Source organism: Pyricularia pennisetigena, assembly GCF_004337985.1.
Source record: "Pyricularia pennisetigena strain Br36 chromosome 4 map unlocalized Pyricularia_pennisetigena_Br36_Scf_9, whole genome shotgun sequence".
Classification (NCBI taxonomy): Eukaryota; Fungi; Ascomycota; class Sordariomycetes; order Magnaporthales; family Pyriculariaceae; genus Pyricularia; species Pyricularia pennisetigena.
The window spans coordinates 416,726-434,355 of NW_021940921.1; the positions used below are offsets into that span (position 1 = coordinate 416,726).

Below are 17,630 nucleotides of genomic sequence, written 5' to 3' on the forward strand. Positions count from 1 at the left end.
GACTTTGTAGCGCTTCAGAAGCTGTGTCGAGAGTGTTTATTGCGCTCTTTTTTTTTCTTCTTCTTTGGTCTATTTGTTGCTGCATTTTGCAGCTCGTCACTCGTCCTTATCGACACGATGGCTGATGCTGCCACCAAAGACGCCATCGGGGGCGAAAGCGCCCAGATCGAGTCGGCGGCGCCCGACAAGCCCAGCACGATACACGCGGACGATGCCATCGGACCGGCACCAAAGCTGCCCAAGGGCATGGACAAGGCCGAGCAGTTCCTCAAGGAGGCCGGGCACAGCGTGACGGTGACGGTGGGCAACAACCGACGGGTGGTGCGGCTCATCGACCTGCGGCTGCTGCCGATCCTGCTCGTGGTCTACAGCCTGCAGTCGCTGGACAAGAACACGCTGTCGTACGCGGCCGTGTTTGGGCTGATCGAGGACGCCAAGCTCGTGGGCGACCAGTTCAGCTGGCTGGGCAGCGTCGTCTACGTGGCGCAGCTTGTGTTCCAGCCGCTCGTGGCCTACCTGCTCGTCGTCATGCCGGTCGGCAGGTTCATGACCTTTATGGTGTTTTGCTGGGGCGCCATCCTGTGCGGCATGGCCGCCGCCCACAACTTTGCCGGCCTCATGAGCGCGAGGCTGCTGCTCGGCATCTTTGAGAGCACCGTCGCCCCGGCCTTTGTCGCCATCGTCCAGATGTGGTACCGCCGCCGCGAGCAGACCAAGCGCAACGCCGCCTGGTACGCCATGCTGGGCATCGTCAACATCCTGGGCAGCCTGTTGACCTACGGCCTGGGCCACATCCAGACCGACGCGCTGCACTCGTACCAAATCATATTTTTGTTCTGCGGCGGCTTGACGGTTATGTGGTCTGTTGTTATGGGGTGAGTGCCATTTTTTCTGTGTGGTGTTTTATTTTATTTTTTTTGGAGTTGGAGTTGGAGTTGGAGAGATGGAGGGAGAGAGAAAAAGAGAGAGAGAGAGAGAGGGAGATTAACAAGTACTTACGTTCACAAACAAAAACAGAATCTTCATGCCCGATTCCCCCATGACGGCCAAGTTCCTCAAGGGTGACGACAAGCTCATCGCCGTCGAGAGACTGCGCATGAACCAGCAGGGTATCAGCTCAGGGGTCTGGAAGTGGGAGCATGTTTGGGAATGCATGATGGACCCCAAGACCTGGCTTTGGTTCTCTACCATGTTTATTATTTCGTAAGTTTCTTTTCCTTCTTTTCTTCTCGTCAGCACCAAAGCCCACTACTAACTTGGCTTTCTTTTACTCCCAACACAGCGTTCCCAGCGGTGGCATCTCAACCTTTGGCCCCCTCATCATCGGCTCCTTCGGCTTCGACCGATTCACCACGATCCTCTTCAACATCCCCTTTGGCGCGATCCAGCTGGTGGCCACGCTGGGCGGGGCCTGGCTGGCCGACAAGATCAAGATGAAGGGCCCCGTGCTGATGCTCCTCTGCATGGGCCCCATCGCAGGCTGCGCCATCCTGCTGGCGACGACGCGCGAGGCGTCGGACCGGGGGCTGAACCTGTTTGCCTACTACATCATCTCCTTCTACCCGGGCATCTCGCCGCTCATCTACTCGTGGTCGGGCCAGAACACGGGCGGCGACACCAAGCGCAAGGTGACGACGGCCATGATCTTCATCGGGTCCAACGCCGGCAACATCGCGGGGCCCTTGCTCTTCACGCCCGAGGAGAAGCCCGGCTACAGGAGGGGTCTGACGGCCAACCTCGTCATGTTTGTGCTCCTCATCGTGCTCTTCGGCCTCGGCATGCTCCTCATCAAGTACCTCAACAAGAAGCACGCCGCGCAGCGCGTCGCCCTCGGAAAGCCAGAGGTCGTCATCGACTACAGCATGGCCGACACCAGCGCGTCCATGGGCGACGACGAGCCGATCAATGACGAGTCGGTTGGCGAGAGGGGTTTCGAGGACACGACGGATCTGAAGAATGAGGATTTCATCTACGTGTACTAAGGGGCGAATAACCTTTTTTTTTTTCTCTCTTTTGCTTGAATGCCGGATGGCCTGGTCTTTTTTTGGTCTGACTTTGTTTTTGTTTTTTTCCTTTCGCGTTCGGGTTTCGAGAAATGTACGTTAGAAGTCTGTCTAGAATTCAAGGGATGCTTTTGTGGTCTGAATAATCGGCATGTCGTTGGTTGTTGATGATGCATGCCTACTTGCCGATGCATGCCTACTTGCGGATATGCTAGGCCAGATCGATCTGATCTCAAGTGATGAAAGGGGAGACAAAAGAAAAAAAACTTCTTTGTCCACGAACTCGAGTTAAAGATGCGCTGACTGGACCCAACCATCCCTGCTACGTGGAGGCGCAACAAAGGTCATCCATTGTTTACGGTATTCATGATTGTGCTCATTGTTTATGTTTAACCGTGGAGTTAATATAAAGTCTAAAGCCTGGCACTTTCCAGAATGCAGTTAATCTGCAAAGTCTAACGAGCTTTTGGACAATCGCAAGTTCCAGTCCAGTATTGAATCTGGTATTCGTCACGGGAAAAGGAAACAGAAAAGCCCCGTAAAACCATCCGGAATCTCTTACTGCCAAACCGCCAAGTATACTACTAACCAAGGACCGCATTTTTAAAAGCACTCTCTGCAGAAAAAAAGAGACAGGAAAACAGACAAGACATAAAAAGATACAAAAAATAAAAAAAAAAAAAAATGACATACTTCCAACCAACCAACAGCGACACGGTCTGGCAGCGCGAAAAGACAACCATCATCCAGGCCATCACCAAGGCGGCGCCGTCCACGGTGCTGCTCGACGTGCTCTGCGTGCCGCTCGAGGTGGTGGGCGGCGCCGTGTCGCGCACCGTCGTCGTCTGCACCAAGACGAGGATCGACAACGCCACGCGCGCCGCCATCCGCACGCGCATCGCCGCCCTGAATCCGTGCGAGGACCGCTTCGATGTCGTCTACAGGACCGGCGAGATCACCCGCATCTACGCCGAGGTCATTGGTGCGAGCAGGGAGTGGATCGCGGCCGTGTGGGATGAGGATGGCGATGATGTTAATGATGATGATGACGTCTGTGATGTCTCTGCTGGCGCTGATCAGGGGTCGGTGGTGGGCGGCAAAGGGGACGGAGGAGAAGCAGAGGAGACTTTGACCATGGTGGATGATCTTGTCAAGGCAGAGGTCGCCAAGGCGCTCCGGGAGATCGAGGCCGACGCCGCGGCCCACCAGGTCGACGCCGAGGTCTCTGAGCCGATGGAACAAATCGAGGCCGACGTCAAGGCCGAGCGTCGTCCCAGGGTGCGTTTCGCCATCGAGCCGTCGGAATCCTGTAAATCAACCCCTGAGAAGGCATCACCGGCAGTCATAGACGCCGTCAAAGAGCAAGTCAAACCAGAGGTTCGCAGGCCATGTCTCGCAAAGCCGGCCACCAGGCCATCTGGACTCCAGCCACCCAGGCCAATCTCGGCCATCCCAAGCAGGCTTCAGGCTCCGACTAAACCTGCACCACCAAGAGGGCTTCCTCGTCCCCATTCCCGATCTCAATCTCTCTCTGTGTGCCAGCGTCAAAGTTCCTCACCCGCACCCAAGACGCAAGATCAGCAGCAGCAGCAGCAGCAGCAGCAGCAGCAATCCAAAACACTCCCTCGCGTACAGGGCATGAGCAGGCTGCAGGCCCCAAGAAAGTCGACCTCGCTGTCGGCTCCCCCTCCAGCTCCGGTGCAGAGCAAGCTGAAGGTGCCACAGGCCAAAAGCCGGATTGTCCAACCGCGAGCAAAGATGGAGCCTGCTTGTGAGCCAGCTACGCCACGGGTCACCACCAAACTGTTGACTCCACCGCAGGTTCGAGGGCTTCCTAGACCTTCCACTAGGATGGGCATGCTTCCAAGGGCTCTCCCTCGGCCGACAAGAGGTTAGATGGGGTCGATGCGGGAATGATGAGTTCAACTTGGTCTTTATATGGTACAGCACTTTTTGACTTCTGAACCCACGGGACACATCTCTCTCCGATTTGCCACCAGGGCCAGGCGAGGGACATATGTATACGTTGGCAGTGCTGAAAGGAGCCTCCAAGCTAGCAGCGCCAGATACTCATTAGATCACTCACTACTGCTGTTTATTCTGGCCCTGATTCTGGCCGTTGAACTGGTCATCAAATGCTCCAATATGCCATTCCGCATTCTGCTGCTGGCGTTTCTCGGCCGCTGCCACGTCGCCCTGGTTTCCCTGTACATGCGGCGCCTGCGTGTTGAAGGGCTCGGAACGGCTGCTTTGCTGAGCATGGGTGGTGGTAGCAGAGAACGAGTAGGACGATGTGTAGGAAGACGAACCGGGTTTTGAGTTGCTGCCACTGCTCTGACCTGCCTGGTTTCTATTGTTTTGGCTGTATGAGAAACAAGAAAAGAAAAGAAGAAAAAAAAAGTTAGTTTTTTATGTTCGAACTGCCCCCCGGTAACTGGGTTAGCTACAAATGCGACCTCACGTGTTAGCCGAGCCATGGGTGGCACCGGTCGAGTGTCCTGCTGAGGTGTTGCGCGACGAAGTCATTTTTTTCTTTTTTTCCACTTGGGAGTGATACTTTTTTTTTTTGGTCTTGTCACAGTCTGTTGAGCGAAAAAAAAAAGTTTTCCCTCGGGTGAATAGAAAGTAATAGTTGACGCTGGACAAGACCTCGTTTATATAGTATTTTACCTTTCCATGCCGCAGAGCCATCATGTCGTCGTTTCAACTCGAGATGAGTGGCGGCAGATTTGCAGGCCACGCAGTGAACGTTTGACAAGCAAGTTTGACAAGCAGGTGCTCATGATTTCATGACAAGATTGGGCACTTGGGGATGGATTGTAGAGTGTTTGCTTGTTGGAGAGACATGTCGTCTTTGCCCAGGAACAAAGTCGGACTTGCCCTGACTGTCATGGAAAGCTTGTGCCAATGGAAGCCGTTCTCCGATAGACACTGTCGACGAGTCGATGATCGAAGCCATATATAGTCAGTCATTCCAGTTTTACAGACAAAACCTCGTGACTAAGGCTCAACCTGGGCCAAAACATATAGAATAATCTGGCAGCTACGGGAAGGAAAGAAATTGAGAAATGACAGCCAACCCCAGAGCCGACAGTGGAGAATCAGCAAAATAGCCGCGGGGTTCAGTGGCATCAGAATCCACAAACTCCACCCAAGCTGCAGTTGAAGGACCCTGAAGTTGTAAGCGCTTAGCTCAATAAGGCGACAACAAAAGATAACGTCTATCGAATGGAGGATCACTCATCACATTCCGTCACACTCGGCAGACACAAACATAGACGCACAGAGAAACAAAAGCAGAGTCAGACGGTGTGGTGTAACAGAGGAACATTACCTCCCTTGCCGGCCCCCTCCCAGTCAGGCTTTGCTCATTCATTCATCTCCTCAAGTCTAGACCATCAATCTTTATCTGCAATGCAGTGACCCCTCATCGCCAAGCCGGGATGGCTGCCTGCTCGGGTGGTGGTCGTTTTTTTGCATCTTGACTTGACTTGGCTTGGCCTGACTTGATATTTTTTTGCATTTGTTTCTCGCTTGTCTTTTTGTTTTCCTAGCCGTGCTTTTTGTTTCGTTTGTCGCGCCATCTCCCAACGAAACCAAACGACAACGCACATCCATCGGCTCAACACGGCGCAATCTCTCATCATGACTGCCCTCCCAAAAATAAGCGCCAGCGTCTTGAGTCCAACGCTGCTCGACAATCTCGTCGAGAAGGACGAGACCGATATCAACAAGGTCATCCGCGACCTGCCTCCCGTCAAACCCATGACTCTCCCTTCTCGTCCCAGCGACGCGTACGGCACTCTCGCCTTTCTGCCGACCGAGATACTCATCGCCACGGCATCGCACCTCGACGTCCTGACCTTGACGCGCCTAGCCCAGGCGTCGATGGCCTGGAAGGACGTGGTCCACTTCAACCCCATCTACCGCGACCTGATAGCCCACGTCCCAGACGTCCTGGCCGCCCTTGCCGCCACGGGCCTGCTGGCCGTGCACCCCGCGCCCGTGCTGCACCACGCCCTCCGCTCCTGGCGCTGCTCCAGCTGCAACGTCCACTTTGGCGGCTACCTGTTCCTGCCCACGGCCGAGCGCGCCTGCCTCAGCTGCCTGGCCGAGAACCCAGCCCTGCGCGTCTACGACCCGGCGAGCGTGCAGCGGTGCTTCGGCTTGTCCGACTCGCAGCTCGCCCGCCTGCCGCGCCTGCGCGTCATCCGCGGCAGCTACAAGGTCGGCTCGTACGCCGACGCCCGCGTCGGCAAGTCCATGGTCGCCGTGGGCGCCGCCAGGAAGCTCTCGGCGGGCCAGCTCGCGCCCATCGAGGACTCGGAGTGGGAGCACCCGCAGCAGCAGCAGCAGCAGCAGCAGCAGCAGCAACAGCTCGGCAGGGACGGCGGCGGCCGCCTGGGGTCCTTTGATCGCCCGTCGTACGGCCCGAACCGGAGACCGCCCAGCGCCCACGTGACCATGATGCTGCGCACCATGCGCGACGCGCCGCTCAAGCCGCCCGGCGGCGACCTGACGCTGCGCCCGAGGCCGCGCTACCGCATCGACGACTACCTGTCGGGCGTGGCGGTCGTGCGGATGCCGTACCTTCCCGGGCCGAGGCACGGGGCAGCCGCCACACTCGACCGCGGCCGCCTGTGCCGCGGCTGTCTGGTCACCCAGACCCACTACCGGAGCGGCAAGCTGCCCGGCGGCGTGGCGGCTGCCATGTGGCCGTCGGACCTGGTGGACGGCGGGAGGCGGGCCATGGAGGCCATCACGACGCGGCTGTGGACGAGGGAGGGGTTTACGGAACACGTGAGGGAGTGCTACGGCGCGAGGTTGCTGTTGCGCCAGTGGGGGATCGTTGAGGAATGAAACTCGTTTTTGTTGCCTAGTCTAATGTGTGGACGGGAGAAGAAAGCAGACGGGGGTACAAGAAAATTATGATTCCGCCAGGCCCAGCTAAAGGAAAGCAAAGCAAGGTTTAGCGGCTGTGCTAATTCGGACGTCGCGCGGCCCCATGCATCCGAGCGTTCCCCGTCTGCCGTTTACTGTTGGAGTTTTTTTTTTTTTTTTTGGTCCGAGACATTGTGGGATTTGCTTGTGATTTTCCATCTCGGAGGGAGATCTCGGGAGAAGGGGGAAATATCATACAAAATAAAATAAAATAAAATCAAAAAATAAAAAATAAAAAATAAAAATATTCTCGTCATTAGACCACAACTCGAGAACAAGGCAGCTTTTGCTTCATTTTGTGCCCTTTTTCTTTCCCGCTCCTCCTGTCTGTTCTCTCGACTTGACGTTGCGCTTACCTCTACACAACGAATATCGGTCCTGCGCACCCGGCTTGGCGCTTCGGCAAGACGTTTTGTTTTTCATTGACTTTTTTTTTCTTCTTTTTCTTTTCTTTTTTATTGCTCAAATATTGACTCGTGGGTATGCGTCGCATGGCCTGTTGTGGTTTCACCTTTTTTTTTTTTTGTTTTTTTTTTTTTGTTTTCCGGCGGCGCTTCTGCGGACGTTTTACCACATAATTTTTGCCAACTGGGTTGAGTGGGAAATTTGCCAAGAACTTTTTGCAAAGAGGCCTCGGGAGAAATCGGACCTTTCTACGTAATACATCGCCCCCTCCTTCAAAATTGTGATTGATGGATGAGATGTTTTTTTGTTTTCTTTTGGTGTTTTTGGGTCCCTGATGGTCCATGCGAGGAAAGACTTTTTCATTCTTACTCACGGCCTCTTGGCATCTGTTTGTGTTTCCGTTTTTTATTTCAATTTCTTTCTGTCGTAGTGTTTGATATTACTCAGGGTTTCATCACGGATGGAGTATTTTCTTTTTATTTTGTGCCCTTTGCATCGCGTGTCTTTTTGCGGGTCGCCCGAGATTTCCACGAGCTTTTCTTTCTTTCTTTTTTAATAAAACCCCCTTATTCCCGAGATTTCCATATTGCTTTTATTTGGTCATTGTTATGTACACTCCCCCCTGGTCCTGGTTAGGTGCGCATTAAGATGCAACTCCGCAAGCGTACCGTAGTCCGCGGGCGGATCATGCTTGCTTTTTCTTTTTTCCTTTTCTTTTGGCCAGAAAAGACGCCCGGCGCAAGCCGTGTGAATTTTTTGTTGGAGCCTTTTGGAGGCCTGTCGCGCGGTTGGGATCGTGGAAAGTGACGTCGCCCGGTGCATGCATGCTCGCTAGGAGCCTTGGCAGCTACTAAAACCAGAGGCACGAACGATTGATGGCGGCTTCATGTACAAGCTTGTCTTTGGGGCGGACATGTGTAGCTTGGCTTTCAGACTAGTTCGAGGGAATGGTAATTGTATGGAATTTTCTTGGTATTGAATTGTTTGTTTATTGCAAGGATGAGAAAAATCAAGTCCTAATGCTACATACAAGAACAGAAAGCGAATAACAAAAAGGAGAAATTCTGGGGGGTATCAAATCATTCCAATCCACCAGAAACAGCAAAAAATCAAGACAAAAACCCCGTAACAAATGAGGATATCGCCTTCATGGTGGCACAAAAAGAATCCTGTTTTGTTCATGTTTTGGTGCAAGTGACAAGAAAGAATTGAAACCAAGTCTCCCCGAGACATGCAAACTCCGAAAAAAGAAAAAAACAGTGCCCAAGGGATATCCAGTAAGACCAAATTGACGAGTTCGTTCAAAAAGAGAATATTGTTCTCAAGGCATTTCTGCCGTGGAAAAAAAGCCTGTGTTCCAAGGCCGAGGTGGATAGACGCGCAGAAGCTGATCGGATCTATATTTCAAGCATCCGATGGTTGCATATGCAGTCGATTATTAGGCATTTTTTTTCATGCCGAAAGGTGGTAAGATAAGGTGGGTGATTTGAAAGTGGCTGATGTTGATTTTGTTCAAGTGCCGTTATGCTTTCCACGTGCGCCTTATAAACTTTTTTTTGGGTTTTTAGACGCACTGCTCGCACGAGACGTGGCTGCACTGGCGGTTGATGCACTTGTTGCTAATGACAAACATAGTACCGCAGCAGTGGCAGCGCGTGCCCTGGTAGGAGCCGGCGTAAGACGAGCCGCTCGACGACTTGCGACGAGGCTGCTCAATGTTCCAGGCGGCAGGGCTGGGCTTGGTGGCCGAAGAAGGGGAGATGGCCGAAGAGGAGCGGTCAAAGGAGAAGCTGGACTCGCCAAGCGCAATCTTGAGGGTGGGAGCGCGCTTGGGGACGGTGGTGGATGACATTTTTGATGTTGAGGTGGTGTTTGGCTTTTTGGTTGTTGAGGTGGTTATTCTCGTTGGTGGCAGCCTTGTGCTGGTGAGGACGTTTGCTTTGTTTAGAGATGTTGGCGTAGTAGTGGGATGAAAGACAAGAGTGTTGAAAAAAATCCAACGTCGAAGAGGAGGAAAGGCTTCGCATTTATGTTTTTTTTGATCAGTTCCCTCTCTCTCTCAGCCCATTTTTTCCCACACCCTACCCCCGATCTAACCTTTTTATGGCCAGAGGGTGGTGTGGTTTGGTGTTATGGGTATGGCGTGGTATTGGAGTGAGCTGCGAGGCAAGGAGCCGGGCTCGGGATGGATCGGAAGAGGCTCTGGGTCGCAACAATAAGAGAAGAAAAAAAAAATGTTACTGTCAAGGGTCCCGCCTGTAGCATAGGGCGTCCGCCTAATCTCCGCACACAGACAGGGGGTGTGGGTGTGTTGTGCGCGTGTGTGGGTTGGCGCAGGTCGTTTGACATTTGTTGATGACATCTCCAAATTTGTCGTTGGATTCACCCAAGCTCGGCCTGTGAGTGGTCAGTTGAGCGTTGCTATCTCTTTTCTTTTTCTGGTCCCCTTGCCTCCTCCGTAGACCAGGTGTTAATTTGTGCCTGTTTGGGAACAAGACACGCCACCCAAACAACCCTCCCCGACACCTTTTTTTTTTTTTTTTTTTTTTTGTCCTGTTGTCCTCTCCATTAATTACACCCTCCCTCCCTCTATTTTACCTTTTTGTTCATCACTGCGCGGCACTTGCTGGCACCTTTTCCCCGCAGCTCAAAAGAGGCGAATTCGGCATGGCGTTAATCCGCATGGTTAATAGGACACAAACTCAAGGATAGTTGCTATTCAGAGCATCTGGCGAAACCCACCCTCCCCAAGTTTCGATTGAGGCTTAGAAGGCTTGTCAGGGCAACTTCAGAGTATGTTTTGTTGCTTATTATTCTTCTACCACCTTGTACCTTGTTAAACTAGCTAATGCAACTTCTTGACATGGAGAGATCGTGGAGACATGACTGGTTCACGTGAACGTTGTAAGCGACAAGTTGCGAAAGAAAAAAACACAAAATAGCAAGCCCCCCTCTCCTCTGGTGCGTCACAAAAGCAACAAAGCCGGGGGGGTTTTCCTTTATCCTATTGGTTCGATCCTCGTTAAAATTCCCCTTGCCTCAGCACCAAAGAAAGCACTTTGCTTGACTTGACAGACGACATTGACCGTGTCGTCCGTCACAAGCAAAAGTGAAGCAAAGCCTAGCTCCCTAAAACGTAAACGCAGGGTCCCCCCTTTCGAAATAAGACGTCTTTCTTTACGGGGGAGGGGGGCTTGGTTCGGCGCGTGCAAGGATAGGTATTTGGCCGTGCTTGGCAAAATTGCTAGGAAGAGGGCGAAAGAAGAGAAGGAAAGGAAAAAAAAAAAATATTTGATTAATTATTACTGAGGTTGCAGGCAAAGCTAGGGTGACATCGCCTCAAGATCCGTGCTCGCCCCCCCCCGCACTACCGGCCAAGCGGGCATGCAGGCATCTGCAGGCTTTCTTTTTTGGCTGAACCAGGGCGGAAAGCAAGGGTAATCCCTTGAGTCGCTTTCGTCCAACCAGAGCGCCGGCATGGACGGTGCCAAGACCTTCGTCTGGCGGATGATGCAGCCGGGGCGCAGAAAGAGCGTAACTTGGCTATCGGGCCAATAAAGACAATGGTGTTTACACCTTTGGGATGCGTAATTGCGTGGGGGGGAAATGGAAGACTAAGCACCGAGATTCGGAAATGAGAAAGTAGAAAATATCGGTTTTGGTCTTGTTTGGTTTTAGATTAGGCGACTCTGGGGAAAATGTCCATCACACACACCACTGCTTTCCAACCATCCATCCATTCATCCATTCAAAGCACTCCCTCCACAACTTGTTGACAGACGACAAAAGCAATAGAAAAAAAAAGGGGACCAGAAAATATCGGATAAAAATATAATAATACTGCGGCAAATCGATCTACTTTTCTTTCTTGACATCCCAAAAAAGCAAGAAACTGTTTCGCATTAATTCTTGGCATTTCACAGCATCTATTTCAGAGTGCGTCTCCATAGGGCTTAGCTCTCTGTCGCCAAGCAGTCCCCCTACGTCATGGGCTACAAGGCAACCTTTTGTGAGATTCCGGGGTGCAGCCAGTCCGGCGTCGTCCGGCTGTTGCAAGCTCTTGCCCGCCGGCAATACCTACCAAGTTTTTTTTTTTTTTTTACTCTCTCTCTCTATTTCAAACCTTTTTCCGCCTTTAAATTTGCATTTTGCATTTTGCATTTTGCACATACCCCGTAAAATTAGAGAGGGGTCTTTATTTCTCCCCCTGCTGCCTTGGTTCAACTACATGCAAGCAACTCTTCGCATAGCAGCACGCGCTTCGGCCTTTTTTGCCACCGTAGCTCAAATGCAAGCTGATGACTCGAGACGCAACGCTAAATGGCACGACGCTAACACGCGTCTCTCTCTTTCTCTCTCTCTCCCACTGCCTTTCTTCTCTATTCCTCTCAGACAGATCTTGGCAGATTCTTTTTGTCTCGGGCACCCGTTTCTGCAGCTAGGGGCCCTGCGTTCTGATTAAAACCTGCTTGGTTGGTTCCCTACCCGCTTACGCAGAGACGCCAACTAGACCCGAGGCAACCCCATGCAGGTTTTGGCAACTTGTTACTGTAGTCTGGCCTAGTGTGGGTGTGGTATAGTATAGCCCGAGGTGCAAATCTCGAGGAAAAAAGATGGGATTGTCACAAAAAGGCGAGGCGTTTTGTTTTTGTTTTCTATTCTTTCTCTCTCTTTTCTTTGGTTGCCCTGCTGACTGACCTTCGTCCCTTCCCCCGCTTTTTTCCCCTTAAATGCTAGGCTGAAAAGTTTACTTGCCTTGCGAGTAAGAAAAATCTGCCCATGAGTAGTAGTAGTACGTGGTATATCCCCCTTAGGTAGAGATGATCTTTTTTGTTTGCGCGCATGTTTGTGTGTGTGTGTGTGTGTGTGTGTGTGTGTGTGTGTGTGTGTGTGTGTGTGTGTGTGTGTGTGTGTGTGTGTGTGTGTGTGTGTGTGTGTGTGTGTGTGTGTGTGTGTGTGTGTGTGTGTGTGTGTGTGTGTGTGTGTGTGTGTGTGTGTGTGTGTGTGTGTGTGTGTGTGTGTGTGTGTGTGTGTGTGTGTGTGTGTGTGTGTGTGTGTGTGTGTGTGTGTGTGTGTGTGTGTGTGTGTGTGTGTGTGTGTGTGTGTGTGTGTGTGTGTGTGTGTGTGTGTGTGTGTGTGTGTGTGTGTGTGTGTGTGTGTGTGTGTGTGTGTGTGTGTGTGTGTGTGTGTGTGTGTGTGTGTGTGTGTGTGTGTGTGTGTGTGTGTGTGTGTGTGTGTGTGTGTGTGTGTGTGTGTGTGTGTGTGTGTGTGTGTGTGTGTGTGTGTGTGTGTGTGTGTGTGTGTGTGTGTGTGTGTGTGTGTGTGTGTGTGTGTGTGTGTGTGTGTGTGTGCGAGCGAACCATGCAAGCCACCCCGCCCCCTTCCCTGCCTCTTTTCGATCCGAACAAAATGACGGATAATTAAATGACCGCCGTCTCCTGACGCTTCAGGGGTCTTGGCATGCCGAGGGGAACGTTTGCAGTCTCAAGTCGTGGATTGGCGCGTGCTTGTCGACGTTGCGCACAGATTTTTGGGGCAGTGAAGCGAGGAGGCATGGGATGAGGTTTGCTGAAGCTTTTGCTTTGCAGAGACGGCTTCCTTGGTAAAATCAGACGGGAATGGGCTGGGGCGTATTTTTTTTTTTTTTTTTTTTTTTTTTTTTTTTTTTTTTTTTTTTTTTTTTTTTTTTTTCTTGGTTTCGGGCTAGAGCTGGACCCTAGACGCTCGGTCTAGATTGGCCTGATTATGGTGTGAGAGTGCTCGGCTTGTAATTAGCTTGTCAGCTGTTTTGGTCTTGGCCGTTGTTGGCGGGGTTGTTCCAGGTATAATGTCCAGAGGAACGCCTTTTCGCAAACTTTTGTTTTCACTTTATATACTTGTAGATTTTAAATCTCTTTAACAGCAAAACATCTTTCGTAGTATAGGGGTTAGTATGCAAGCTTGTCACGCTTGAGACCCGGGTTCGAATCCCGGCGAGAGAGACCCATCTACGGCATCCTCAGGGTGTCCTGATCAATCTTTTTGCTTAATCCACCTGGCGGGCCGTTGGATGCTGTTGGTTTCCGCTCATCAAATCCTTGGCGGGATGTAATTCCGCAGTCCCCTCCTTCTGTATGCCCAAGCTCACTCATCGAACTTTCCTTTTTGCACTTGTCTAACCACACCGTTTGTTTACCTGGAGTTTTTAGCTAAACATTCACTGCAGAATCGCGTATAAAAACGTACGCGGAAACCGCAAAGGATATCACGTGGGCAGGAGGAACAGGAGGAACAGGAGGAACAAACGCTAGTCGATCGCGTAAATCCACTACTACTACCGACTTGACACAATAACAACTTCAAACACCTAGCGCCTTGTACTATCGTCAACACTAAATATGGGTTATTATCCGCTCAGCACTGCTCTTGTCTGTGCTGTGTCCTGAATACTAAATGACGCCATCGTTTTCCCTGTATAAACTTGGCTGTCCACAAGCCTTGCTCAAAGCTCTTTGCTTTATTTAGCGCCGAGGGACGCAGGCTTCCAAGGATCAAATGCACGTTACAAAGAAAGTCTTTTCATTGTGATTGACTTGCCGACGACTAGGTCTAGGTGTTATTTCCGGGAGTAGTTCCTTGGGAAATATGACAAAATCGCTGGATGTAGTTGCATTTGTGGGAGTGATCCCTTATCGAGCAGTCAATTAGATTAGTTAGAAGTCGTGCTTGTCCACCGACTTTGCGTCCTCCCCGGCTACCTTTGAGCTGTGAACCCCGAATAATCATAACAGAAGGTATAGGTCAGACTTGGTATGTAGGTAATTAGGTAAGTATGTTGGTACATGTATAGGGAGACAAGTAGAAAGGTAGGTCGATGGTTTACTAGGCAAGCAGGTTTAGACCTAAATAGAAATGGATAAGAATATTATCCAGTCTTACTTCAAGCATGAGAGAGCATGGCGAATCCCTTCAATTCTAGCCGTTTGCCACTCGCCATTTCCAACTCCAAGCAGCAATGTCGTAGCTTTTTCTACCGCTAAAACATTTCAAAGCCTTCTACAGACCAAGGAGCCGTTTGGAGCGTGATAGCTACGTGTCATTCTTACTATAGCCAATGGCATGGCTTTTTTTCTTCAAACACAGACACCACAGCTATGTGCTGGTCTGGTGGGTTGCGACTGGATGCTGCCCCCTGCCGTTTGATATTTTGTGGCTGTTGAAAGCAGTTGCCAGCTATTTCGGGCGCTTCAAGAACCAGCTGCCTGCGTGTAACGGTCCGCTGGCTGGCTTTATTAGAGATGGACAACCTCCCGATACTCGAGGCTTGAACTTGGACTCAAACACACCATTCAGCCAAGAAGTGGTGACATTTTGTCGAGGACCTTTGCCGAGGCAAAAAGTACTAACTGGACAAGAGATATCATATAGCCCGTTCGTCGCGGGTTTCATATTCGCCTACATTGACCATGGATGATTCATTCTCGGATTCGTGGACGAGCCGGACCGTGGACGAAAAAGATGTAGAACTCGACATACGTCCCCTGGCCAGCAAAGATGGCCTGCTCATCAAAATCCAGCCTCAACTGGAGCCAACGACAAAGGACCGTACACCAGTCGATATCGTACTCGTCATTGACGTGTCTAATCGCATGCAGACCGAGGCGCCAGCACCAGCAGATGAGAACCAGGTCGCGGAGCGGTTCGGATTTACGGTGCTGGACCTTGTGAAACACGCCTGCGTGACCATTGTCGAGACTCTGAGGGAGAGTGACCGGCTCGGCATTGTGATTTTTGCAGGGACGGCTCAAGTCCTGCAGCCGCTCACCGTCCAGGACACCAGCGACACGGGGCCAAGCGCTAAGAGGCTGAGTGTGACTTTTCTCAGAGGCCTGCGGATTCTCAGCAACATGTCGGGCAGTACAAACATGTGGGATGGCGTCTGCAAGGGGCTGGAGCTGTTCCAGACGGGCCAGGACGGCACCTATCGTGTTCCCGCGCTGATGCTGGTGACGAACTGCAAGCCCGACTACGTGGAGCAGCAAGGTTGGGTGCCAAAGCTCAAGTCCATGAGACCCCTGCCGGCGCCGATCCATACCTTTGGCTTTGGCTACGACGTCAGATCCGACCTGCTCAAGTCCATCTCGGAGCTTTCGGGAGGACACTACGCCTTCATGCCAGATCCGAGCATGATTGGCACCGTTCTCATCCATGCCATGGCCAACATCCAGAGCACTGCCGCTACCGAGGCTTGCCTCACCATCAAGGGCGACCACCTCAAGCTGGCGAGCCCCTTTCTGTCCACGGCTCTTTTGCGCGAGACTCCTTCTTCGACCCCAGATCCGAACAAGAGCACCATCTACAGCATCAACATCTCCCTGGGCAGCATTCAGTTCGGCCAGTCTAGGGATATATACCTGGCATACGAGCGTCACCCGCCCGAGGACTGCATCATCGAGGCCAAGCTCACCTTTTGCGACCTGTCTGGCACCCATCGACAGGTAGACACCAAACGCAGGGCCGGCAGCCTTGTCAACCTCCCTCCCGCCGAGGTGGCGTACCACGTATCCCGCGCCCAGATCTGCCAGTTCATCTCGTCGCTGTTTCCGATCGACACTTTCACAGGCCAGATCCGTCACCAGCTCGATCTGGCCCGCTCCACACTCCCGCTGCTCAAGAGGGACATGGCCGCGCGGCTCTTCGCAGACGACGCCGACTGCGCCTCGCTCGTGGCGGACCTGGAGGGTGCACCGCCGCGCGGACAGATCTCGCTGGCGCTCGGCAGTCCCGGCAACCAGATGCGCTGGGGAGGGCACTACCTCCTCGGCCTGCTGGACGCGCACGCCAGCCAGGTCTGCAGCTCGCACAAGGACCAGGGTCCGCTGCGGTACGGCCGCGACAGCCCGGTCTTCAGGCGCTGCCGCGACGCGCTCGACGCAGCCTTTGACTACGTCGACGCGACGGAGCCCAGCATCGACGTCGACGCCGTTCTCCCGCCCGTCGCTCCGCCCTTCGCGCCGCAGCGGGCATACAGGGACTCGACGGCCGGGTCGTTCGGGTCCGTGCCGGAGATAGCCCGCGCAAGGAGCTGGTGCGATAACGTCGACCACTACATGACCCTCGGCTCGCGCTTCAACCAGAGCTCGATCCCGTGCTTTGCCGGCCTGACCATGGTCAGGTTGGCCGGCGGCAGCGGCGGGGTCGTGCCCATCTCGTGGCTGCGGGCTGGTATCAGTGTCGCCACCCCCGTGGGCCCGCGCGCCGTCCAGCGCGTCCTCAGAACGCGCGTCCGCGACGAGGTCATGGTGCGTCTGCCGGGCGGCGTGGTCGTCACGCCCTGGCACCCGGTCAAGATGGGTGGCGACGGCGCCGAGTGGACGTTCCCAGCAACCACCGCAGCCAGCACCGCCATCACCTACAGCGGCTTCACGTACTCGCTCCTGCTCCTCGAGGCCGACTCCTCATCCCAAGACGGCAAAAAGGACCGCGTTGCCGCAGCCGAGCAGCACGCCTTTTGCGTCGGCTCGGGCGGCACGTGGGCCGCGGCGCTGGGCCACCGCATCGTCCAGGGCGGCGACGCGCGAGCGCACGAGTTCTTTGGCGACCGGGACGCGTGCATCGATGCCCTGGCGATACTGCCTGCGCTCGAGGGCGGCCTGGCAACCTCGGCGGGTGTGTTGCGGTCCGCGACGACGGGCAGGGTCGTTGGCTTCCAAGTGCCGGGTGACGGCGTTTGAGACGCGCGGCCCGGAGACGTGTGCGAACGGGGACAGCGGTGCGGTGTCGACGTCGGGATGTGAAGGGCGCTGTTTGATTGATCAGGGGGATGGGGATATCGAATTGGATTTTTTGTGGAGGGGTTTTTTTTTTTTTTTTTTTTTTTTTTTGAGATTGAGACTAAAGTTTTTGGAGCTTTTCTTTTTGTACTGATGTACTCCCAGGATATGAACTTCACGAGAGCCACTTGTTAATCTTGAACATCTATCAGGAGTTTGCTTTGTTTCCCAGAAGATAAAAGAAAGAAAAACGAATATAACCCCTTAGCAAAACAAACACATAGAAATTAGGTAGCTCGCATGGAAATAAGCCCATGACTGGCTATACACTTTGGATATTTACCGCAGCCTTCTCTAGAGATGGCATTGGCTGAGGCAAAGGACAGCAAAAGAGAACTCTCAGTTCCCTGTTTATACCGAGATCCCTATACGTTAGACATGTTATGTTTCGTTTCAGCTTTGTCCCAAGAATGGACCTCTGTCGGTCAACATAGTCATCCAATCGCGATTGTTTGCAAGTCGACGCACC

General features: G+C 52.8%; 7 protein-coding genes across 7 annotated transcripts; 5 read left to right on the plus strand and 2 right to left on the minus strand.

The window, feature by feature from the left end:
• Window positions 1-117: 117 nt before the first annotated feature.
• On the plus strand, window positions 118-1,982 carry PpBr36_10158 (uncharacterized protein; the record flags this gene model as incomplete). Its single annotated transcript, XM_029897271.1, has 3 exons — window positions 118-875; window positions 1,018-1,203; window positions 1,283-1,982. 3 exons carry the CDS (start codon window positions 118-120, stop codon window positions 1,980-1,982), a joined length of 1,644 nt encoding a protein of 547 aa, XP_029744312.1.
• A 705-nt stretch (window positions 1,983-2,687) lies between these two features.
• PpBr36_10159 (uncharacterized protein) lies at window positions 2,688-3,899 on the plus strand (the record flags this gene model as incomplete). Its single annotated transcript, XM_029897272.1, has 1 exon — window positions 2,688-3,899. One exon carries the CDS (start codon window positions 2,688-2,690, stop codon window positions 3,897-3,899), a length of 1,212 nt encoding a protein of 403 aa, XP_029744435.1.
• Window positions 3,900-4,088: 189 nt separating this feature from the next.
• PpBr36_10160 (uncharacterized protein) lies at window positions 4,089-4,529 on the minus strand (the record flags this gene model as incomplete). The annotated part of the gene is made up of 2 exons (XM_029897273.1): window positions 4,089-4,365; window positions 4,465-4,529. The coding sequence occupies 2 exons, from the start codon at window positions 4,527-4,529 to the stop codon at window positions 4,089-4,091; spliced, it is 342 nt and encodes a 113-aa protein (XP_029744253.1).
• A 1,119-nt stretch (window positions 4,530-5,648) lies between these two features.
• PpBr36_10161 (uncharacterized protein) lies at window positions 5,649-6,863 on the plus strand (the record flags this gene model as incomplete). The annotated part of the gene is made up of 1 exon (XM_029897274.1): window positions 5,649-6,863. One exon carries the CDS (start codon window positions 5,649-5,651, stop codon window positions 6,861-6,863), a length of 1,215 nt encoding a protein of 404 aa, XP_029744254.1.
• Window positions 6,864-8,913: 2,050 nt separating this feature from the next.
• PpBr36_10162 (uncharacterized protein) lies at window positions 8,914-9,201 on the minus strand (the record flags this gene model as incomplete). Its single annotated transcript, XM_029897275.1, has 1 exon — window positions 8,914-9,201. The coding sequence occupies one exon, from the start codon at window positions 9,199-9,201 to the stop codon at window positions 8,914-8,916; it is 288 nt and encodes a 95-aa protein (XP_029744255.1).
• PpBr36_10163 (uncharacterized protein) lies at window positions 9,065-9,568 on the plus strand (the record flags this gene model as incomplete). The annotated part of the gene is made up of 2 exons (XM_029897276.1): window positions 9,065-9,274; window positions 9,461-9,568. 2 exons carry the CDS (start codon window positions 9,065-9,067, stop codon window positions 9,566-9,568), a joined length of 318 nt encoding a protein of 105 aa, XP_029744256.1.
• Window positions 9,569-14,794: 5,226 nt separating this feature from the next.
• Window positions 14,795-17,062, plus strand: PpBr36_10164 (uncharacterized protein; the record flags this gene model as incomplete). Its single annotated transcript, XM_029897277.1, has 1 exon — window positions 14,795-17,062. The coding sequence occupies one exon, from the start codon at window positions 14,795-14,797 to the stop codon at window positions 17,060-17,062; it is 2,268 nt and encodes a 755-aa protein (XP_029744230.1).
• Between the last annotated feature and the right edge of the window lie 568 nt (window positions 17,063-17,630).